We start from the raw sequence: 21,112 nt of genomic DNA, 5'->3' as shown, positions 1-21,112 counted from the left end.
CTAAAAACAGGTTATAAACTTCCCTTGTGAAAGTGTTCCCCTCTCCTCTACCAGGACAAGGAGAGCCACTCTTACAATGGAGATGGAGAACCAGCACCAAGATGAAGCTGCATAAATAAACCCTGCTAAAATCGTTCTCATCTTCCATTAGTTTCCCCCTATATATTTTCTTGGTCATTACCTGCAGTTTATCCACTCTCAGAACCCAAATCCCCTCTGGGGCATACAAGCCCCAGAGACTAGTCACTTCTTTGTTTCAGTTCTTTTCTGTGAACTTCCAATGCATGTGAAATATTAGTAAAAACCATATTGCCACTTCTGGTAAGCCCTTTTCTCCCTGATTTTATTGAGATACAGTGGATATATAACACTGTGTAACCTGTCTTTTGTTAGGTTCAGTAATTGGGGGCTTGCAAATTAAGAGGGTACAGAAAAAGTTTTTTCTCCCTGACAATGAATAAAAAATTAAAATTTAAAAATCAATGTATTTAGTTTCTTAAATCCTATAATCAATACTGACACTTTGAAAATTATTCTACAAAACACCAAGTTAAAGGTCTGAGTGGAAAAACAAAGCTAAAAGAATAAATTTTATAGTTTTCCCCTGAAACTTTATAAAAAGCTCAATTTGCAACATCAGATTTTTGAAATGACTGATTAGTCATGACTTTTGGAAGAAACAAGGGTACACAGAAAAGTAATTTTAAGATATACTAATAAATAGTTTCTTCAATAGCACGTTGATAGTTTCTTCAATACCATGAAAAAATAAATTTCATCTTATTTTATATGAATTTCATTTTATACAAATTTAGCCACTAAAACCTAAAGATGGACATATTCAAACGTATTATATTCCACAGTTAATATACTCGGCAGCAATGCATTTACCCTGTGCTGCCAAGCTTTCTTGTTTTGTGAACACCTGGGCATAAGCCCAGCCTTTGTGCCAAATTTCTAACTAAATACACCCAGAGTCAGCAAAAATGAGGTATTTATTAAACTACCATCACCCACCAACTCACTCAACCATCCTGCTCTTTTCAACCACTTGTCTGCAAGAATCAGGATTCTTAACCTCTCGATACTATGAATACCTAACAACTATCAGCTGACCTAAAGACTACAACTGATGCACAAAACCACATTTCTCAAATTAATGTTCATCACCGCCTTGGGCTCACTGTGACTGACTTCATCACAGTTAAAAAAAAAAAAAAGCTATTAAATTTGAAGGTATGCATTAGACTAATAAAATACCACTTATCTCTTTCAATCCTGAGGAGCTAAGATTGCTTTTAAAAAGAGGAGAAAATACCATGCTGTCAAAATAAAGTTTGAAAATCATATAATCCTCATAAAATAAACCAGCATTAAAAACTAACTTTCAAGTTCTCAGGAAGCAACAAAGACATAAGTTAAACCTAGCTAAGATCCCTCATGTTTTGTATGAGACTTCACCACATGGGATCTCAGGAAGGGAGGAAAAAAAGAGGTCTGTGTTCCTATCCAAGGCACTGCCTGTCCAGAGATAATCTACATCTGCAAAGCCCCTCTTCTGGGCCCCTGTAATTTGTATTTCTTTATGTCTGTTTTGGCCTTTTGTTTTTTCCTTTTGTCTGAAAGCTTCTAATTGGCAGCTTATGGGGTCAGCACAGGACCCACCTCAACAATTCCTAGGTTAAGAGTGAAGCTATCACATTAAGATGTGAAACAGCAACACTCATTTCCTGAGGTCTTCAACTGTAATTCTCTTACCTCCTCTTTTGGAAGGCAAAGTTAACAGCCACAGAACAAACTACCCTAGAGTTTTAAAAACTGATTACACACTTACAGACACACACGTGCACACATACATACCTACACACACACACACACACATACACTCTTCTAGGGACAGGTCGGGTGTTCAGTAAAGACACAGCCCAGTGACTTCTACACTCAATGTTTCTAGTCCTGAAACCCAAGAGATCAAAAGTTGGAGAGGGAACAGCATCTGACACTTAAGTTTGCCATACAGTTGGGCATTGCAATCATACCCACCTGTCCCACCCACTTCCAGCCAGAAATAAGATAAACCTGGATATCCCTGGCTCTATCATCTCCTGCAAAATGTTCAGGAAAAAGAAGTCCGTAACTCCCAGGTAATTCCCACATTTCAGGCCCTCCCTGAATAGACCGATTCCCTAGGTAGGTCTGGGCAGGGCCCTGGAACTTGCATTTCTGACAGTCATCCCAAGTGACTCCAAAGCAGGTATTCTACTGACCAGACTTTAAATACTGAATTGACTGCCCCATCGAATCACTGAGAGAGCCTTCTTGACAACAGATTTTCAAGGCCTCCAAAGTCTTTATTTTTAAAAATTCCCTCAGGTAAAGATGTGCAGCCAGACTTGGGTCGTGCAGTCACTGGGCTAGACTACCTAAACTGACAATCAGGGATTATAAAGTTTCTAGAGAAGCATGGATGATCGTGTTGTTAGGTATCCCTCAGTCCTTGACCCTTAAAAGTCTTCCATTCTCCTTTTGTGGAAGACTCACCACTCACCAGATGATGCCCCTGTGTGATCCTAGAAAAGTTATGTGTTTCACTAGAAATTCAACTGCTGGCCCTATGCTTAGGTTTTGAAGAGCTCTGGCCCTCCAACAACAAGGCAAGGAGGAGACATGCTCAGAAAGAATGAGAAAACCAGAATTAGGGTCCCTGCTCTGCCACTTAATGGACATGTAATCTTGAACTCGACATGTCAGCAAACCTAGGCCTCTCATCTCTGGTCAGTGAGGGAGTTGGCTAAGGTCACCTCAAGGGTTTTTCCAGTTCCAACGCTCTATTATTCATTCCTTGCATCACAAAATCCATTTCACTCCTCTAGAATGCAGCATCAGCAGGTGTCAAGGACTCTGAAGTGCATTTGAGAACTCAGAGGGACCAAACGACGTCAGCCATGCTGTACAAACAGCAGAAGCGTCTCATATTTAATGCCTATAGATGGGAAACAGGGTAGAGCACAGAGCTGGCATGAGCCCAAAGCAAGGGCCTGACAAATGACGTGATAAACAGCATCTCGACCAGTGAGAAGATTACTGTATTTGAAACCGAAGATGTTTTTTAATGTAGTTCCCTAATCCTCATATTTTCAAAATAGTGGATTAATCTGCTAACACTGACACAAACTAAAAATTATATACTTTTAGGACTTAGGAAAGAGGCACACACTTTCCTAACTAGGTATTTTGTAGTTAAGATAAGAGTTTCCTAATTTTAGCATTATTTAAATAAAGACTTAACACAAGTGAAAAGTGGGGGGAGGGGGATTTAAATTTTCTTCGCACAGAGTGATCCCAGTTTTCTTACAACCCAATCAATTAAATGCTCCTACAAAATTAGATAGCAGGAGCTGGCCCACTAGCTACCCCAGGAAATAGAGTAAGTTGGATAATTAGAGTGACTGAAAAACTCTGCCCCGACTGTAAAAGCATATACTGAAAAACTGCTCAAGATGACTAATGCTAAATACCAGAGTGGGGTTCAAATCCCCACAGATTCTTTCAAAACCTTTTCAGAGATATGTTAACAGTAGCTTCTTCAGAAGATATGCCCACTTTGCCAAGTGTAACAATTCTAAACCCAGTTTCAGAAATCTATGTACTATTTTGTTCAATATAAGTATTTACTAAGAAACTCAGAGTAACACAACTACAAAAAAATCTAAAGTAACCATGTTTGAAGCTAAAGGAGTCAGAACCTTCTGAACGCTGATTTAACCCATACCAAGAATAATATGTTAGCGGTCCGAGTCAAAACAGGGTTAACAGAAGAGGTCCTCAGTATTCTAATGGGTCTACTCAACTCTTTCATTATCATGGATGTTCACTTCATGAAACATGTTCATATTTTATTGATGTGAACAGGTTTTATGGCAGAATTACAGATTGTCTGATAACTAGTTAGCAAATGACTTCCAAAGTAACACGTTCAATGGAATTCTAGGGTCGTGGAGATAGCACCCCCTCCCCAGAGTTCTATGATTAAATAAGATGGGTGGAACAGTAAATCAAACTGGTTTCTTTACTGCAGGATTTTAACATAATTTTTAATATAAATTATCTGCAGTATGGTTCTTAAGCAGTGAACTATGGAGTGCATTTTTTCTCAAACTTGTCTGTTAGTGGAACACTTGTTTTGAGGAGTATTTATGACTAAATCTCATGGAACTAAGCTTAGCAAAAACAGCTTTTGATCTTTGGTGCTTACTATTCTTTTACTTGGGTACTCGGTTTGCTTGTGAGAGATTTTAAACAGAATTTTACTAGGATGCAAACCTTCATTATCCAGCTCTCCACGAAAAGGTCAAGGGGTGGGGAAGTGAATGAACACCAAGTATTAACATGCTTTGGCAGCACCTAAGTACCTAACCATGCACTACTTCATATTACTCGGCACTGTGGTTCTATTATCACCACCCTCCAAACAGAGCCAGAGAAGCTAAGGGCATGAAGACAAAGAAATCACATTTATCCAACTTTGCCACATAACAGCTCTAGCAAAAGGTTAACAACAGAGAGTAAGATAATTCAAGACTGACCAGAGGTAAGAGATGAAAATCTGTGAGGTGTTTCCTGTGGGAAAATGCCTAATTCAATGCATGACTGAACGACTGGATGTATGATTTGTTTACTGCTTTCATCTATCGTAACAAAAAACGTGACCTTTACAACCAATTCAAGCATCATTTTTTAAATAAGATAACTAAGCAATCAAACCAGAAATCTCATTTATATTAAAACCTTAACACCACTTATCACATTTATGTCAAAGCGGCTATAAAATGCACACATAAAAAGATGCTGTTTTGCTAAAAACATCAAATTCAGTATCAGGACAGACACATGTTAATAAAAAGTCTTTGTTCTCTATTTTTCCCAACTTTTCAATAACTTTTTTTTTTAAAAACAAATTTTATGTATACTGCTCACACTGATTTGGGGGGCAATGGAAAAATATTATCCATTTGATTATCAATATTCAAAAACAAAAAACAAACCTTCCTGATTATCATGGTGAACATCTAAGTAATATAATTAGTTCAAATATAATTATGGATTGATGATAAACAAGTCTTACTTGGTTTTCACTTGATTTTAATGAATAAATTCTTTTTGTGAACCTCAATCTGCATCTCAAGTAAATATGACCACAAGGCCAAGCCTAGGTTAACAGCTCCAAGTCACTTTGGAGACAATAAGCCCTTCTCTCTTGATAAAAGAACAGCTAAAGGTACCATCCCATAAAAAGTCACAGTTGACTCCAGAAATTAGCTAGGGACCCCTTCCTCTGCCTTCTAACTCATTTTACCAAGGAAACCTGAAGCTGAAGCCAACAGCTGACATGTCCAAGGTCACATGATCAGTCAAAGTTCAAATTCTTGGTCCAACTTCTCAAACTGCTTATTTCAAATATTTAGTTTAATATTCTGGTGATAAACCATCTGATATGACCATCATTCATATTTAACATGAAAAAGCTACAGTCTGTCTACATTTCATCCATTTTCAGTGTCTGCAAACAACTCCTGTATCAACCCATCTATGGTCAAAAACACTTACTTAGGTTTTGCTTTATTCTAAAAGTTTAGTCAAATCCTCCAAAATACTAAAGAGACTTTCTACTACCTAATATTCAAAATGTGCTGTTATTAAAACCCAAATTACTCATCCTTTCATTCTTATCTTTTAAAAGGAGCACTCAGATACCACTTTTTCCTTTCCTTGTTAACAGACAGAAGCTAAGATCTTGCCATACTCAAACTGTATCTGTACAAGTATTTATACACTGACAATGTCAGTATTACCATTTACTTGGTCATATATAAGCAAAACTACAGAGACTTAAGGAAAAAGGACATTTTAAGGTCATTTTCCTCTGCTAAACACAATTCTCCCCTTATTTCATTGTTGAAATGTTAAACCATGCAAGCTCAAAACTAAAGGTTAACATGATGCTTGCTGTTCCAGATACACGTACAACTTTGAAACATTTTCAAAAATGTTATTGTATAGTTCAGATTATATAAAAGTCTAGTTAAATATATACTGCTCATAAAAAATATTTTATGCTTTGAAAGAAAAACTTAAAACTATCTAAAACTTAAAGTTTCATAGTGCTGATGTAGCCAGAGAACAGAGAGAGAAAATCTAGATGTGTACAATTCTAGCACTGCATGATTTACAAGCAGTAAACTTAATTTTCTCACACCGTGAAACATAATCATTTACATGTGAGGAACCTTATCTAAAACTGCATACCTGTTATTTTGTCTCTTACAAGCTTACAGGACTCTATCTCACCGATGCTCCCAAAAAGACTCTTTAGTTCCTCCTGTGTCATGTTCTGAGGAAGGTAGTTGACTATTAAGTTGGTCTTGCTGTCCTCTGTGTTCCCGGAGTCAACTGGTGACGAGCAGTTGTTGTTTATGGTGGTTGGACCGTTGGCTGTGTTATTGCAAGTTGGCCCATTAGACAGTTGTGTTTCCATGGCAGCAATTACCTGCTAAAAACAGAGAAAACAAGACATGTCAGAATTCATATTTCACAAACTATTAGAGATTCCATCCAAAAATTTAAACACTTGTCACTAAACACAAGTCGTCCTGCTGAAATTACAACAAAGCTTCAAAAAGTACAACACCTATGCTAACTTTTACTTCACATTAAGCTATTTAAGATCACAGCTGTATTTTTCACATACATATTCCACACATGCACGAAAGCACAATTTACATCTTTAACATTCTCTAGAACCCCATTCTGGGTCTATTCACAATCCTTACTCACCTGCTGTGTCCACAGAGTTGAGGAAATTTAGTAGCAAAGGGCACAGAATTAAATCCTGACTAAAAATACCAGAAAATAAAAGTGTTTAACATGCTACCAGAAACAAAGTTAAAAAAAAAAAAAGAACCCTAACTTTGCAGAGATATTTAGTTAGCCTAGGAGTTTATTCCGAAACTGACAGACATCCATTAATTAAAATCAAGGAGCAAGAGTACTTTGAAAAATTATAAATTTGTCAACATGTACTGTTTTGGTTACATATTGAAAATGTTTTTAATTGACAATATCTCATACCTCTGTCATTGGTAAGAAATAAGAAAATAGCAAATGTCTTATGTTAGGGTTTGCAGGATAACCTGGGGAATAAGCTGAGTACTTAGTGTACCCTGTGAATCTAACAGGCCATTCTTGTCAACCTTGGCAGCTAAAGATCACCAACAAGGCAGCTGATCCACAGCATCAAAATAAAATCCCCCAAACAATGCCAAGTGATATTTTGCCTTGACTCAGACTTTAAAAGGAAAAACAAAAACAAAAAAACCTATCTAGTTCACCAAAACAACAATGCAAATGCGTCAACTTTTGCAAACAGACCAGCCCAAGGAATTTTCATTTGAGCACCTAAGCCTGTTGAAAACACAAGTGATAAGGTATCTTCTATAAACTCCAAATACAGAATAAACAGCAGTTGGGGAAAATGGCCTCAAATTGTTCAGACTACTTTAAAAATCTCTTACTAAGCAAATTTAGATCTAGTTTCCTAAAAAGCAATTCTGTGCTCTTTGAGCAAGAGTTACAAACCACAGCCCCAAATTCTCTAAAACCATTTTCCAAAAACAATCTACTTTAGAACCCAATATTGTGGGGGAATCCAAAAATCCAAGCATCACTGAAAGGATTACCCTTCATATTCCATCCATCTTTCAGTTCCACAAAGAACTACAAAACTGACAATCCTGAATTGATAGGATGCTAGTTTTAGGGAAGGTTTAACATATAAAAAGGCAAAGAATTTGAGGTAAAATTTAAAAAATTTTTTTAAAAAGCAAAGTAGAGGCAAAGGCTGTTACAAGAAAAGAGGGGGAAAAATATCTTTTAAAAAGCATATTGCCTAAGAAAAATAAAAGGGCATAACCATGGATAAGCAAACAGGAAGAACTCTACTGCCAAGAGATGTTTATAAAAGAAGGCAGCACAGGGTAGATTGCGACTGGTCAACTGAACAGATTGAGACTGGTCAGAATGGACAAGAGCCGTGCTGTCAGGATAAAAAACAGGAGACAAAAATCCAGCCTATCTATGAAATGTCAAACCAACTATAACCCCTTCCAAAACTTCATTTCCTTTTCAAAAGAAATGGGTTCTTTACTCTGCAAGCTACAAACTACCTATCTCAAGTATGTATTTTCAGAGAATACTTTAGGGAGGTGAAGAGAAATAAAGAAACCTTTGGAAATCTGTATTGGGGGAAAAAAAACAACCGGAAGCAATTCAAGATATGCATTTTATTATAATTAACCAATTTATCTGAAACTGTGAAAGGAGGTTTCAGATTTGCTAATAAAGCATAACCGTTCCAGTTTATAGAATATTAGCCCAGGGTCACTCTTTCCACAGGAAAATGTATGTGAGATTAACCTTTGTCCAGCAGTCAGGAAAACAATGATCTGCAAGATGAGAGTGGCCAAGGCCAATTAAAACAAATCACTAATCAAAAACTTAGGGTATATGTGGAGACTACATGAGACCCAAATACAAGATTCGGACTAAAGCTCACTGGGATGGCATTTGAAATATAAAATGTTCATTGACTGAAATTAGCAGGATTTAGCAGGGACAACAAACACTCCTCACTTAATTGCACATTTATTTCCATGCTCAGGTGGCAAGAATGAGCTCCTAAGCCAACATTCAAGTGAACAGCTGCAGTAGGCTGTGTGCGCTGAAAATTACAGCATCTCTCAGCTATAGGACCATCTGCTCAGAATAAAATGATACTAATGTGCTATATTTTACAAATAATGCATATTCCATTGATAGGCTCAACACAACTGTTCACAGAATGCAAACTCTTTCAACAGTTACTGGGCAAATAATTTTCAGCCAGATTTACAATTTTGACATTTTTTTAAGCATCAGGAATTGTAAATAACTTCAAAATTTAGTAACCAAAAAAATACATAGTAAACAGAATGAAAAAATTATGGTAACTTAGTATTCAGACCATACCAAAACTTTTGTTTTTTGTTTTTAAAAAAGCTTGTCACTCTTTTGAGGCTGCACTAAATCCTAATTAAGATAATAAAAGTTACATACAAAAGCAGGTTCTGATACTACATATACCACTAAAATTGCAATGTGCTTTACATCCTAATGATGGCCATACCGCAATAGGTTAAATGTAAGAATAATTCGTATGCCAAATGAAAAGTTCAAGTGTTTGGTATGGCCTCAGCACTCCTGCAACATGCTAAAAAAAAGTAGCCTACAGAATTTAAGAAAAATCCCACAGACCCCGGTCCAAGGCTCTGCTGCCCACGAACCACTTCTAAGCAGAGAAGCCACATCACACAGTCTGACTGCCATGTTAGTTTGGAGTTGCCGTCTGCAATATGGACACAAAAAGTACCGTATGTTAGATGAGCAAGATAATGCAACAAATCAGTTTGTACAAAATTTACAGTGATTGTATTGATATTCCCAGCACGTCCATGCAGTGTGGCTTAATTGAATTTGAGGCAATTCCAATCTAATCTTTCCAAATTCATTTTAACATGTAGTTTTCTTGCACAAATTAAGCATTTTTAATTAAGAGCCTGATTTTAAAACAGTATTAACTAGTTACCTTGGCATCTATCCTAAAGCACTACCTTAAACCGCATCTTAAAAAAAATTTTTTTTCATAATAAAATGAAGCAAAACACTGCATGCTGTCCTATCTCTTAAGGATGTGGGAGAAGGGAGGAAATGTGAATGAAATTATATTTACAGTGAGAAAAGGCAGTCATGTAATTCATTAGTGAATGCCTTGCATAAAAACATTCTTTCCCCCAAATATCAGAAGGGCATTAAGAAAAGCTATATTTGCCCACACTGTTACATTATACTATAAATGATCCTTAATCCTGGAGCTTAAAATTAAAAGTGAATTGAAACCCTGTGAGGTTATTCTGCCACTACAGTCAAAGGATCTCTAACAGTTTTGCTGAGAATAGTTCACGCTTTACCATCTGAGCCACCAGGGAAGTTCCCTTCACATACACTAAGATGCAGTAAACCAGCATCTTTCAATTGAAATAATTGGACCAATAAACAGGACTGTTTGGAGTAATGTTTATATAGGATGTCAGCTTTGTCCCTGAACAAAATCAAGTGAACATTTTTTAATATGTAAATTGTAAAGCCAGCACAATTTGAAATAAGTGCTGCTATGAGGACTCCAATATGGTTAATGGGCCATTTACCACTTAATACAACTTGCTCCAATACTAAACAGAGTCACAAAATTGGCAAAGAAACCAAAGTTTACATTTTAGCCATATATGCAGCTACTTTAATGGTCAACATAATATTCAGAAAAACTCGGTCTATGAAAATAAATAAGCAACAGATGAGGGCTGAAAAGGTCTTTTACTTGCATATTTATGATTATAAAAATTTCATCCTTAGAGTTAAACCTGGCTGCACATGATTTACCCCTGATGCATATGTGATGAAATTTGTAACATGTGACGATGGATTCCATTTTCTGGCATCTACCTAAAGGGTTTACCATACTCTTTACGGGATGCCATAAAAATGTTTTACTCTTCTTCCCTTCTCCCACTGTTACCAGGGAATTCGGTCTGATTGTATGTTCTTTATTTTACAAAAAGAAAAAGCACTACTTATAGTTGAACTGAACCTGTGAAAAAATAAGATGCTTTCATAGCCATGAAGTATCGATGTTTTGATAAGAATCTAATTGCCGTTAGACTACACAGGTAGACCATTTAGGAGGACCACGCCCAACAGGTTAAATCAAGCTTAAACGCATGTCCTCCATACCCTGAGGAGTTAATATCTAAACATTCATCACTACAGAAAACCACAGATTCAAGTTTAATGGCCTCATCCCTTCCATTCCACAGGAAGTGGACGCTAATGAGCTAATCTATTGACACCCCTCTTTCTGAAAGCCCCAGGGAGGCGAACAATCACTTTATTGCACCAACTAGCTAGGAAGGCTGTGTATGGAAAATGATTCTACTGCACTTTTACATTTCAAGCACCCCAGACAGTTTCTCTGCTTGAGGCAGACACATACCTTTATGGGAAGTTATAAATAAGTTGCTCACATGGCCCTTACCTTTATGCTGGCCAACAATTCAGTTACTAAAAATGTAAAGCTACTTCCCCTTCACTTAAGGACAGGCAATTCTGCTCTACTCAGTCTACCACAGACAACCAGGCTGTGCACTATTTATAGATTCTACTGGCTCTGAAACTCTTTGGAAGCAAAATAAAAGGCCATATTCCAGCAACATAGAACCATTAATTTTAAAGCTTAAAGAAAGTGTTTCAATGTATGTTCCCCTCTTAATTTAGACATCAATTGTGCCAACTAAGACTACTTTTTCTCCTGTCATTCTTCATGAAATCATTTATGAAAAGACACTTGAGCATAGATCGACCTAGACTATTCTAAACTTTCCCTGGTTCTGAGAGATAAAGATCCTTGAGGTGTCAGCTTGGTGGGAACATGGATTTTAAAGGGTGGGGTGGAGGGCAGGGGAAGAAGTGGCCTTTATGCTTTCATTCCTAGTTTACTTTCAAATTTCCAAAAAGACTTTTTAAATGGAATTCCTGCCCCCCACCCTGGTTTTTACTTAAATGGCCCTCTGTATACTTTAATATCTTAAGTTTCTTACAATAATGGATTTGGGGAAACCAATGCTACTGTTTGCTCACAGCTAGGACTAACAGCTTCCTGGTCATATGAAGAAAAAAAGCAAAGTCCCTATTTTCCAAACTTCCTAATAAAAAAATTCTGAAAACTAATTAGCTTCTTTCCTATTTTCAAACCTCCTTCAGACAGCCACCAAACAAGACAGACAGCTAATCAAGACAGTCTGAGAATTCTCATTAAGTACACCATCTGCTAGGGGGAAAAAAGTTTCCAAGACCTAGAACCCACTTGATTCAGGGATCAGATCTGTGTGGTTTAAAGTCACAGAAAAGCCTACTGCACAATTCTCATGAGGACTATCTATCTGCACCAGCCAGTCCACTGAGACGTACACCATCCTGATCTGAGCCCTCATCTCTTATCTGGACCACCAAATTACAGCCTCCCAAAACTTCCCTCATCATCCTCATTCACACGTTACACTATTTCCAACAGACTTTCCTAAACTCTCAACAGTTCTCCACTGCCTAGCAAATAAAGTGCAAACAGCTAATATGAAGAGTCTACAGACATCTGAGATCCTTGACAACTGCTTTCACCAGGCTACTTAGTCAAGCATCTAAAAATATGAACTGCTCCTTGTCCTCCATGCAGTCACAGTACACTGAAGACCATATCTTCTTCTGGCTTTGCCTGTACAGTTCTATCTGCCAGGAAGGCCCCCAAGTCACACCTATTCCATATCCAGCTCCGGGATTTGTACATACTAAGCAATCAAAAATATACTTAAGGTCAAGAGCAGTTCCTTTAGGAAACAAAAACAAAAACTCGAGCATGAAAGGGCAATCACCTCTGTAAATAATATGCAAACTTGGTAGCTTGTTTTTCTATCTCACTTCAGGTATTTCGAACCACAGATAATTATGAAACCATATTTTCATTTTTTTGGTGTATTGCATTAGCCATCCTCACCCATTAAAATCTAAATTCTTGTTAAATGGCACAACAAAGGAAACTATCTTTTGAGTGATCAGTCGTATACTGTCATTTCAAGAGCCTGCTATGGCTACCTGACCACTACAAAAAAGCCAGAAACCAAGACAAATCCAAAAACATGGTACAAATGTGTTCCAAGCCTCTGGCCAACAGCGTCATCGAGCTCTGGCGTCTGGAACCTGGGTCTAACTTCAAACAAACCAGCAGAAGTACAGGTAGAAGTGAAAAAAAATTAAATTTTAACTCAAAAGTACCTAAAAAATACATCGGGATTAAGTTACAGATCTCAAAGGGTTTTTTAACTGATAGAGACTAGAAAACATAACAAGCAAACATAAAAGGTAAGATCTCTAAAAAGAATCACAGCTAGAGGCAAGGATAAGTATCTCATACTCAAATGGTCTGGCTTGGATGGAGTGACCTTGGATATTCATTTACAGGAAGAGGGTTCTCGACTAACACAGAACCAGGGCAGCATCAGTATAGTGCAAAGCTTTTCCTCAGACGACATCAAACCTCTGTAAAGGCCAAGTCACAAGGAGAAAGGAAACAGTATCTCTAGTTTAAGAGCAGAACCCACTACAAAAAAAAGGCAGCAGCTATGGCCAAAAGGCACGTTCCTTTGAGGAACTCAAGGCAAGGAGCTTAAAGCTCTCGAAATAATCAGCGAAGTGAATAATTAGAGTTCACAAATGAGAGCTGGGTAAGCAGCAAGGTGGGTCATCTGTCTAGCAAACACCATGCCTACAGAATGTTTTATCTTTCCCATTCAAATCACTAAAATGGCATTTTCAGGATACATTTCGGCTTTGTTGAATTAAAACAACAGAAGGGTCAACCAAGCACTCAAATCATGGCACTGGCATGTTGGCTACAAGAATAAGCCATTTCTTTGTTTTCTTTAAACCCCTTCACTTTGCTATGTGGTTCCTAAAGGAATAAAGGTTTGCAGCTTTACACTTCATGGGATATCCTCAATCCTGGAATCCCTGTCAACTCCCCGCCCCACTCCCATACCATTTTAGCTGCCTCCAGCTCCATGGATTCTTCAGCCTTGTCGACCTCAGATTTTTCGCCTTGGGGCCAACAAGGGTCCAAGAGCTGCCAGAGACACTGCCCCAGACAGCTGCAGGACTCACAGGGAGAATGTTCTTTGGCAGCGAATGCGAACATTTCTCTGTCTCTTGGCCCTTTATGGCTCCTACAGAGTCCTTCTGACGCCAGTCTTTCTGATTTCTGAGGTTTTGTAGTTCTAGAGCTGGCAGAACTAAAAGCTTTGAGGTGAGAGAGTAAAGTGTGAGTTTAGGGGTCAGTCCCAAGTCCTCCCCTTCATTCTAGGTCCGTATCAGGCTTCCATGCCGGGCAACACGAAAGCAAAGATCCTGTGAAAAAGATTTGCTTAAGGTTCACCCTCTGTTCATTCACCCATTCGTTCAACAAACATTAGTTCACAACGCCCACAAACTAAGGACTGTCCTACATGCTTCAGAGGCAGCAGTGAAGAAACATCCTGGAGTGTACATCTGCAACAGGAGGTGTACACATATATAAAACTGTGTATTAGCTGGAAATAAGTTTGCTTTGGAATAAAAGAAAATGTAGAGCCGAGTAAGAGGGCTGAAAATGTGGAGATAAAGAATGGACAGTTTCCAGTATTAAACAGGAGGTCTCAGTGAGAAGATGAGCCTTCAGGCAAGATTTAAAAGAGAGGTAAAGGGGATGACAGAGGATGAGATGGCTGGATGGCATCACTGACTCAATGGACGTGAGTCTGAGTGAACTCCGGGAGTTGGTGATGGACAGGGAGGCCTGGCGTGCTGGGATTCATGGGGTCGCAAAGAGTCGGACACAACTGAGCAACTGATCTGATCTGATCTGAAGCACCCCTGTGGTGGGCAGAATATCAGCTCACCTTAGATGCCCACACCCTCAACTCTGAAATATGTGACTATGTTACATGACAGGGAATTAACATACATATGGAATTAACGTTGCTCATCAGATGGCCCTGAGATGGGAAGATTATCCTGGATTATCAGTTGGGCCTAGGGTAATCAGAAGAGTCCACATGAATGGAAAACGGAGGCTGGAGAGCTGGTATCAGAGTGATACAACCTGAAAAAGACTCAACCCACAGTCACTGGCTTTGAAGATGGAAGGGAGCCATCAACCAAGGAATGTGGGCAGCCTCCAGAAGCTGAAAAAGGCAAGGGGAAAGATTCCCCCAGCATCTCCAGATGGAATGCAGCCCTGCCAATACCCTGATGATAGCCCAAGAGACCCATGTCACGGGATTCTGCCCTTCAGAACTGCAAGCTAATAAATCCGTGTTGTTTTAAGCACCAAGTTTATGGTTAGTTTGTTAAAGATTTATAAGCAAATAAATGCATCCCCATGGGGATATCTCGAAGACAAACCAGGCAGAGACCAGCCAGGGTGAAGCTAGGAGGAGGCTAGAGAGAGATGAGTCTAAGAGGTGGAAAGCCAGACATACAGGACCTTTGAGGTGTAGAGGAGGAAGAAGTTTCCTTCAACACTCTTAGGGTTCTGGCTGGGTCTGCAAATTAGACTGACAAATTAATAGGAGAAGATCATACAAATTTTATTTAATTTATTTATACATGTACACGGGAGCCTTCACAAGAGAGAAGTAATCTGAGCAAGAAGTTTATATACCTCTCTTAGATAAAGAAACAACAGATGTGTAAAGACTTGACTAGACGGCGGTTTGGGTTGGGGGTAGTGAGTGATAAGGATGGAACTAAGAAGATGTGCTGTGCTTAGTCGCTCAGTCACGTCTGACTCTTTGCGACCCCATGGACTGGGACCCGCCAGGCTCCTCTCTGTCCATGGAGATTCTCCAAGCAAGAACACTGGAGTGGGTTACCATGCCCTCCTCCAGGGGATCTTCCCCATCCAGGTATTAACCCAGGTCTCCACACCACAGGCATATTCTTTACTGGCTGAGCCACCAGGGAAGACCAAGAATACTGGCGTGGTTAGCTTATCCCTTCTCCAAGGGGACTTCCTGACCCAGTAATTGAACTGGGGTCTCCTACATTGCCAGCAGATTCTTTATCAGCTAAGCTACCAGGAAAGCCCAAAGTAGGAAGATAAGGGTTAGTTTAACAAAGTATGCTTGTTCAAGATTTCCAGGCCCCAAGTCACTGTACTGATGTTAAGAATGCCTTCCTTCCTCTTAGTACAGGGAGGGTTCCTTCAACATGGGAATTTTACTACCTATTTCAGAGAAGAAAGGAGAGGGAGGAGGTTAGAATGACCTTTCTACTTCTGTTATTTTCTCAAACTCCTTCAGCTTAAGATATTAAATATGCCAAAGTAACATACTTTGGGGCAGTTATCCTCAACTTCATCAAAGGCCGCCACAAGAAAGTGAACCATAGAAAAGGTTTTGAGCAGAAAAGGTGGCTACTGTGAAAATAAACTGGGCATGTTTGTGTGGGAGAGCTCAGCAACTTTGGAAACAAGAAGACCAACCAAGACAAATGCAGTAACCAAGATGCAGGATGACAGTGATTCCAATCAGGGTGATACCAGGGGAGAAGTGGACAAACCCAGCAGGAAACATGTCATCAATGCGTTAGTTTAATTACATCAGTAAAAAGATGATGAGATGGCTGGATGGCATCACCGATTCAATGGACAGGACTCTGAGCAAACTCCAGGAGATGGTGAGGGACAGGGAAGCCTGGCACGCTGCAGTCCATGGAGCCACGAACAGTCAGACACGACTAGGCGACTGAACAACAACAACCAACTATTTAAATCCATTATCGAGAAACTGCCTTAGATTCTAACTACTCACATTCGAATCAATTCATCTTTCTGGCCACTAAGAATTCATGATGATTAAGAAAAGGATTAGCTTTTATAGAAAGTTAGCATCTTACTTTGGGAGTAGATCTCCTTAAAGAAATCCAACATTTGAAAATCTGAGTTTAAAAATATTAAATCAAGAGTTATTCACTTTATCTATGGAGTCTTTAAAAGAATTCTGCAAGTGAAACATTTAATAGCAAATGCAAAATCTATAAAAACCAGAATAATTCAAAAGATGCAACTCTCAGTAATATGTCAGCCACTGATTTGTAACCTACGACAGCCCCTAAGGCTCAGAGTTCAAAAAGAAAACCCTCAAAAGTTCACCCCAAAAGGTAAAACAAAGTAGATGATGCATGAAAATAATGAGAATAACTTACATTTCTGTGATATGTAATTAAACTTGAAATCTATATTCTTCAACAGGGTTACACACACACACACACACACACACACACACCCACCCACCCACCCACCCACACACACACCCCCACCCACCCACCCCTCTCCACAGTAGTCAAGGTCAGGCCAGGGGTTAGTTTAATCTTGGTTACAGGCTAGAATACACTGTCATCTAGTGATGAATCATTCCAACCTCAGTGGGCATTATTAATTTCTACGCCATTATTTGGCTGTAGAACCTAAAATAGGACATGAACATAGTAAGAAGAAAATCAACTACTCCCACAGTTTTGTAGCAGGGTTCTTGTTTGGAAAAGGCAGATAAATTTGAATTGCTAAATTAAGACAGTTAACGTAGTAATCAACATAGAAATTGGATTAACTTCACATTCTTCTACAAAAGTCATAGCTAAGGAGAACCCCCTCAGGGTTGTACAAATTGTAAAAGGCTGATTGGAAATCCTCAAATTAATCCCAGTAGTTGAGTGTTTTCATTAGGTAGGTTAAAAACATAGCTCCTCTGTAGGATACAGCCACTAAAATACTGTCATATTCGAGCTCCAAAAGAGCAAGTATGCCTAGTCTTAAAGGGAATATAAAAGACAAGGAAGGTTTACAGTCACAAATATTGTTTTTTAACTCAGAAGTGTTATAAAGGGCCACAATACTCCATCTGGCCACTAAGGTTATTTTACTCTTAAGTGTCATCTGGCAGAACGTACACACAGAAAACCAAAAACTATAGTTAAGTGTTTAACCCCAAGTAGCTTATACCAAACTAAAGTGAACAAAATAAAATGTCAACAGAACAAGAAATGTTTTCTTCATAATGCTGGGAGGCTACAAATACTTCTGTTGAACTTTAAAGAAACTGAAAATACTAGATACTACCTTTAGACATGACCAAGGGGCTCTCCCCCGTCCACAGTAGGATTTGTGGGAGCATAAACCTTGGTCAGCACAGAGGGCCAGCTTCTTTCCTCTCCTGGCAAGTGGAACACTTCACTGGTATTCACCTATGCAATGTATTTTTCTTTTCAGTTGATGTTGAAGTCCTGAGACTCCCAAGAGATAGCTACATTTGATTTAGCAACACCACTATGAATTATTTAGCACAGAAAGTTGGAGCATCTTAAAAAACATGATTCACACTAAGAAAGATACTTTATTTCCTTTGGTCCATCTTCTCTTCCCCTCCTCCTCAAAAGATGGTGTTCTTAAAAAGCTACATCCCAGCTAGGAAAAACAAGTACAAAAGCTTCTGGTTATTTAGGCATTTCGGGAAGGGGCAAGAATCTGCATTCAGATAAAGTGTTATTTTCACTTCTAGACATTCCAATTGGGGGAGGCGGCCTAAAGGAGAGGGTCACAAGTAAATTTCTGGTTAATCTGCTGCCTACAAAAGAGTTCATGTTTATATATAACACTACTATGTACAAAACAGGTAACTAATGGGAACCTACTCTATAGCACAGGGAATTCTACTCAGTGATCCGTGGTGACCTAAACGGCAAGGAAATCTAAAAGAGGGAATATACGTATGCGTATAACTGATTCACTCTGCTGTACACGAGAAACTAACACAACATTGCAAAGCAGCTATATTCCAATAAAAATTAATTTAAAAAAATTCTCAGCAGACGGATTCAACATTTAAGATGTTGGAAAGTGTGCACTTTCAGACACAGAAAACAAAGGACTCAAAGCTCTCTCCAGCACGAAAAGGAGTTAAGGTGCTTGGGTTCCCTGCCAATGACTGTCACTTCAACTGCTGTCAGACTTCCCACTTCACAAGTTACCTTATCACTAAGCTAAAGCACATTTGAAGTAAACGCTTGAATGTATCTCAAAGTGCACTGGGCCAAGTCCCCCTACTGTACAAATGGACAATGAAGCAAATGTGTGAGCATGAAGTACAGAACCTGTTTACATATGTACATACGTAGTTCCAAAGTTGAAGAGAAGCATCTCCTATAGGTTTGAAGTGGGGAAGGGGGGCACGTGTGCGATCAAACGCTATATTTTAACAAGAAAAAAAAATGTTTTAATCCAGCTTTTGAATTATTTCTACTCTGGTAAGAGGCAGAGGAAGTAAAGAGGCTTGTTTTCTATAAAAGCTTCAATTATATGCATATAATTTAGACAGATAATATGTGCGTGCACTTTACATATTTTCAAGTGCTATTATCATGATTGCTGGGCAAAGGAAGATGCATCTTGAAGTGCTGGCATAGAGGACTTGCTTACCTGTCTTTTAGGTTATGGCGCAGTTGTTTTGTTTTCATGTTTAAATGGGCAACAGAGTGCAGAGCTGCACTGGGAGCTTCTCAACATGAAAAGGGAACACGGGTGGACAGAAAGCTCAGTGTGAAGACTGCCCGGTCATGACTGTCAACTCCTGTGACCCGATGCACATGCTACCTTAAACTATACTTAGCATGTGGTCACAAATGGTGACTGAGGAGGATTAGAATTTTTACTTAAAATGCTGCAATTTTCAACCCCCGACCTCCAAATTAGTACATACAGTGCCAACAGCCTAAACGTTCCACATCGGAATTGCAGCCTTGTCTATTTTATCTTAAAGAGTACAGCCCATACACACCCGCAAAGCAGTACACAGGTTCCACTCTCCTGAACTTAGTCTTCTCATCAGCCGCTCAGTCTCCTGGAACTTTACTATTTAAGATTAGAAACTGCTACCTCACTAGCTAAGAATTCCAAGGATGACACAAGCACCTTCTCCTCATACTCAGAGTTATTTACAATACAGGGCAGAAAGGGAACAGAGTCTCATTCACAGCGGTACTCTAGAATCTAGCTCGACAAGCTGCACACTGAGATGTGCTGCATGCTGTCACAGTTTCCACAATTCACAGATCAGTGTTCCATACAATTCCACACACAACTCCATGGCCTCCCACCATCTTTCTCCTCTTATGATTTTCAAAATGACCGGAATTTAAACATTTCCTAAGCCAGCTAATACAAGAAGACAGAAGGCGTGGGTTTGATCCCTGGGTCAGGAAGATTCCCCTGGAGAAGGAAATGGCAAAGCAGTATACTTGCCTGAAGAATCCCAGGGACAGAGGAGCCTAGTGAGCTACAGTCCATGGGGTCGCAAAGAATCGGACATGAATGAACAACTGAGCATACACACAAGCCTACACTAGGCTTTATGTTTAATTAAAATAAAAAATAAATAAGGCATCCTCTTAAACCCTCCAAAGGATTTAGGGATCTTTTGCTACAGGAAAGATGATCTGACCACCTCCTGAAGCAGAATTTAGTGAATCCTATGACTGAAATAAGGAAAAGCAAGGAAGGAAAATTAGCATTTATTCCTTAGTCTAGGAAAGGCTTGAAGCTACATATTTTACAGACAAAAATCCCACTTAGTCATCTCGTGCACTATGAGCTGTATACATTAGCTTCCATTTACAAATGGATTTCAGAATTTCAAAAGTCTAATCAGGTATTAAACAGAAGAAGAACTAGGATTTGTAACCAGTGCTGAGACTATGTCTGAAGCCTCCTACCTGATCTCTGCTTCCGGGCTTGTCCCTTCTCCAATCCATCCTCCATTCCACTGCTACTATGATCTACCTAAAAACAGCATCCCAGGACCATTTCTGTTTCTCAGGCCTTCACACTGACCCCACATTGCCTACAAAGTACCATCTCAGCCTGCAGAGGGGGCATCGTCGGCACTTGAGCTGGTCCCCACCTCCCTCTCCAGGGGAATGCCCACCCACCATGCCCCATCACACACGAGGCTCTAACAATCTCCCAGCGGTTCCTCTCACATCCAGGCTGCTTCCCACTGATACTCACGCTCCTCTCTCCACCCTCAAGAGTCTCACTACCTTTCTTCTCCTGGGAATGGAAACATCCTCAGCACATGAAAGGAGGCACAACGCCTCCAGGAAGGAAGCCCTCTGTGAGCAGCTAAGCTGAGACCCAAGACGGATACTCCTCCTCTGAGCTATTAGCCCACACTCACCTTCAGTCTCTTCTGCGATCAAAGTGCACAGGACCCATAAAAGAAAGCACATCAGTGCAGAGAAGTGCAATTCAAGGTAATGAGTAAAAAAAAAAAAAAAAAATTCCCACTTATTTATGGAATTTTTTTTCATGAGGTTTTAGCTTCCC

The 21,112-nt window shown here is 39.3% G+C and overlaps 1 protein-coding gene across 9 annotated transcripts in view; it reads right to left on the bottom strand.

The window, feature by feature from the left end:
• Window positions 1–21,112, bottom strand: part of ELAVL2 (ELAV like RNA binding protein 2) — a 141,128-nt gene that overhangs the window by 70,098 nt on the left and 49,918 nt on the right. For 4 of the 9 annotated variants that reach the window (XM_070794440.1, XM_070794442.1, XM_070794445.1 and 1 more), the window contains exons 2-3: window positions 9,349–9,439; window positions 6,307–6,550 (exon numbers count right to left, since the gene is read on the bottom strand). In XM_070794440.1, coding sequence (XP_070650541.1) covers window positions 6,307–6,550; window positions 9,349–9,420 — 316 coding nt within the window. In that variant the 5' untranslated portion in view covers window positions 9,421–9,439. The remainder of the gene's footprint in view (window positions 1–6,306; window positions 6,551–9,348; window positions 9,440–21,112) is intronic. The other 5 variants (XM_070794446.1, XM_070794448.1, XM_070794447.1 and 2 more) reach the window with 2 other exon arrangements.

This window comes from Bos indicus, chromosome 8 (genome assembly GCF_029378745.1).
Source record: "Bos indicus isolate NIAB-ARS_2022 breed Sahiwal x Tharparkar chromosome 8, NIAB-ARS_B.indTharparkar_mat_pri_1.0, whole genome shotgun sequence".
NCBI classification, from domain to species: domain Eukaryota; kingdom Metazoa; phylum Chordata; class Mammalia; order Artiodactyla; family Bovidae; genus Bos; species Bos indicus.
This window is presented reverse-complemented; position numbering and strand designations above follow the sequence as displayed.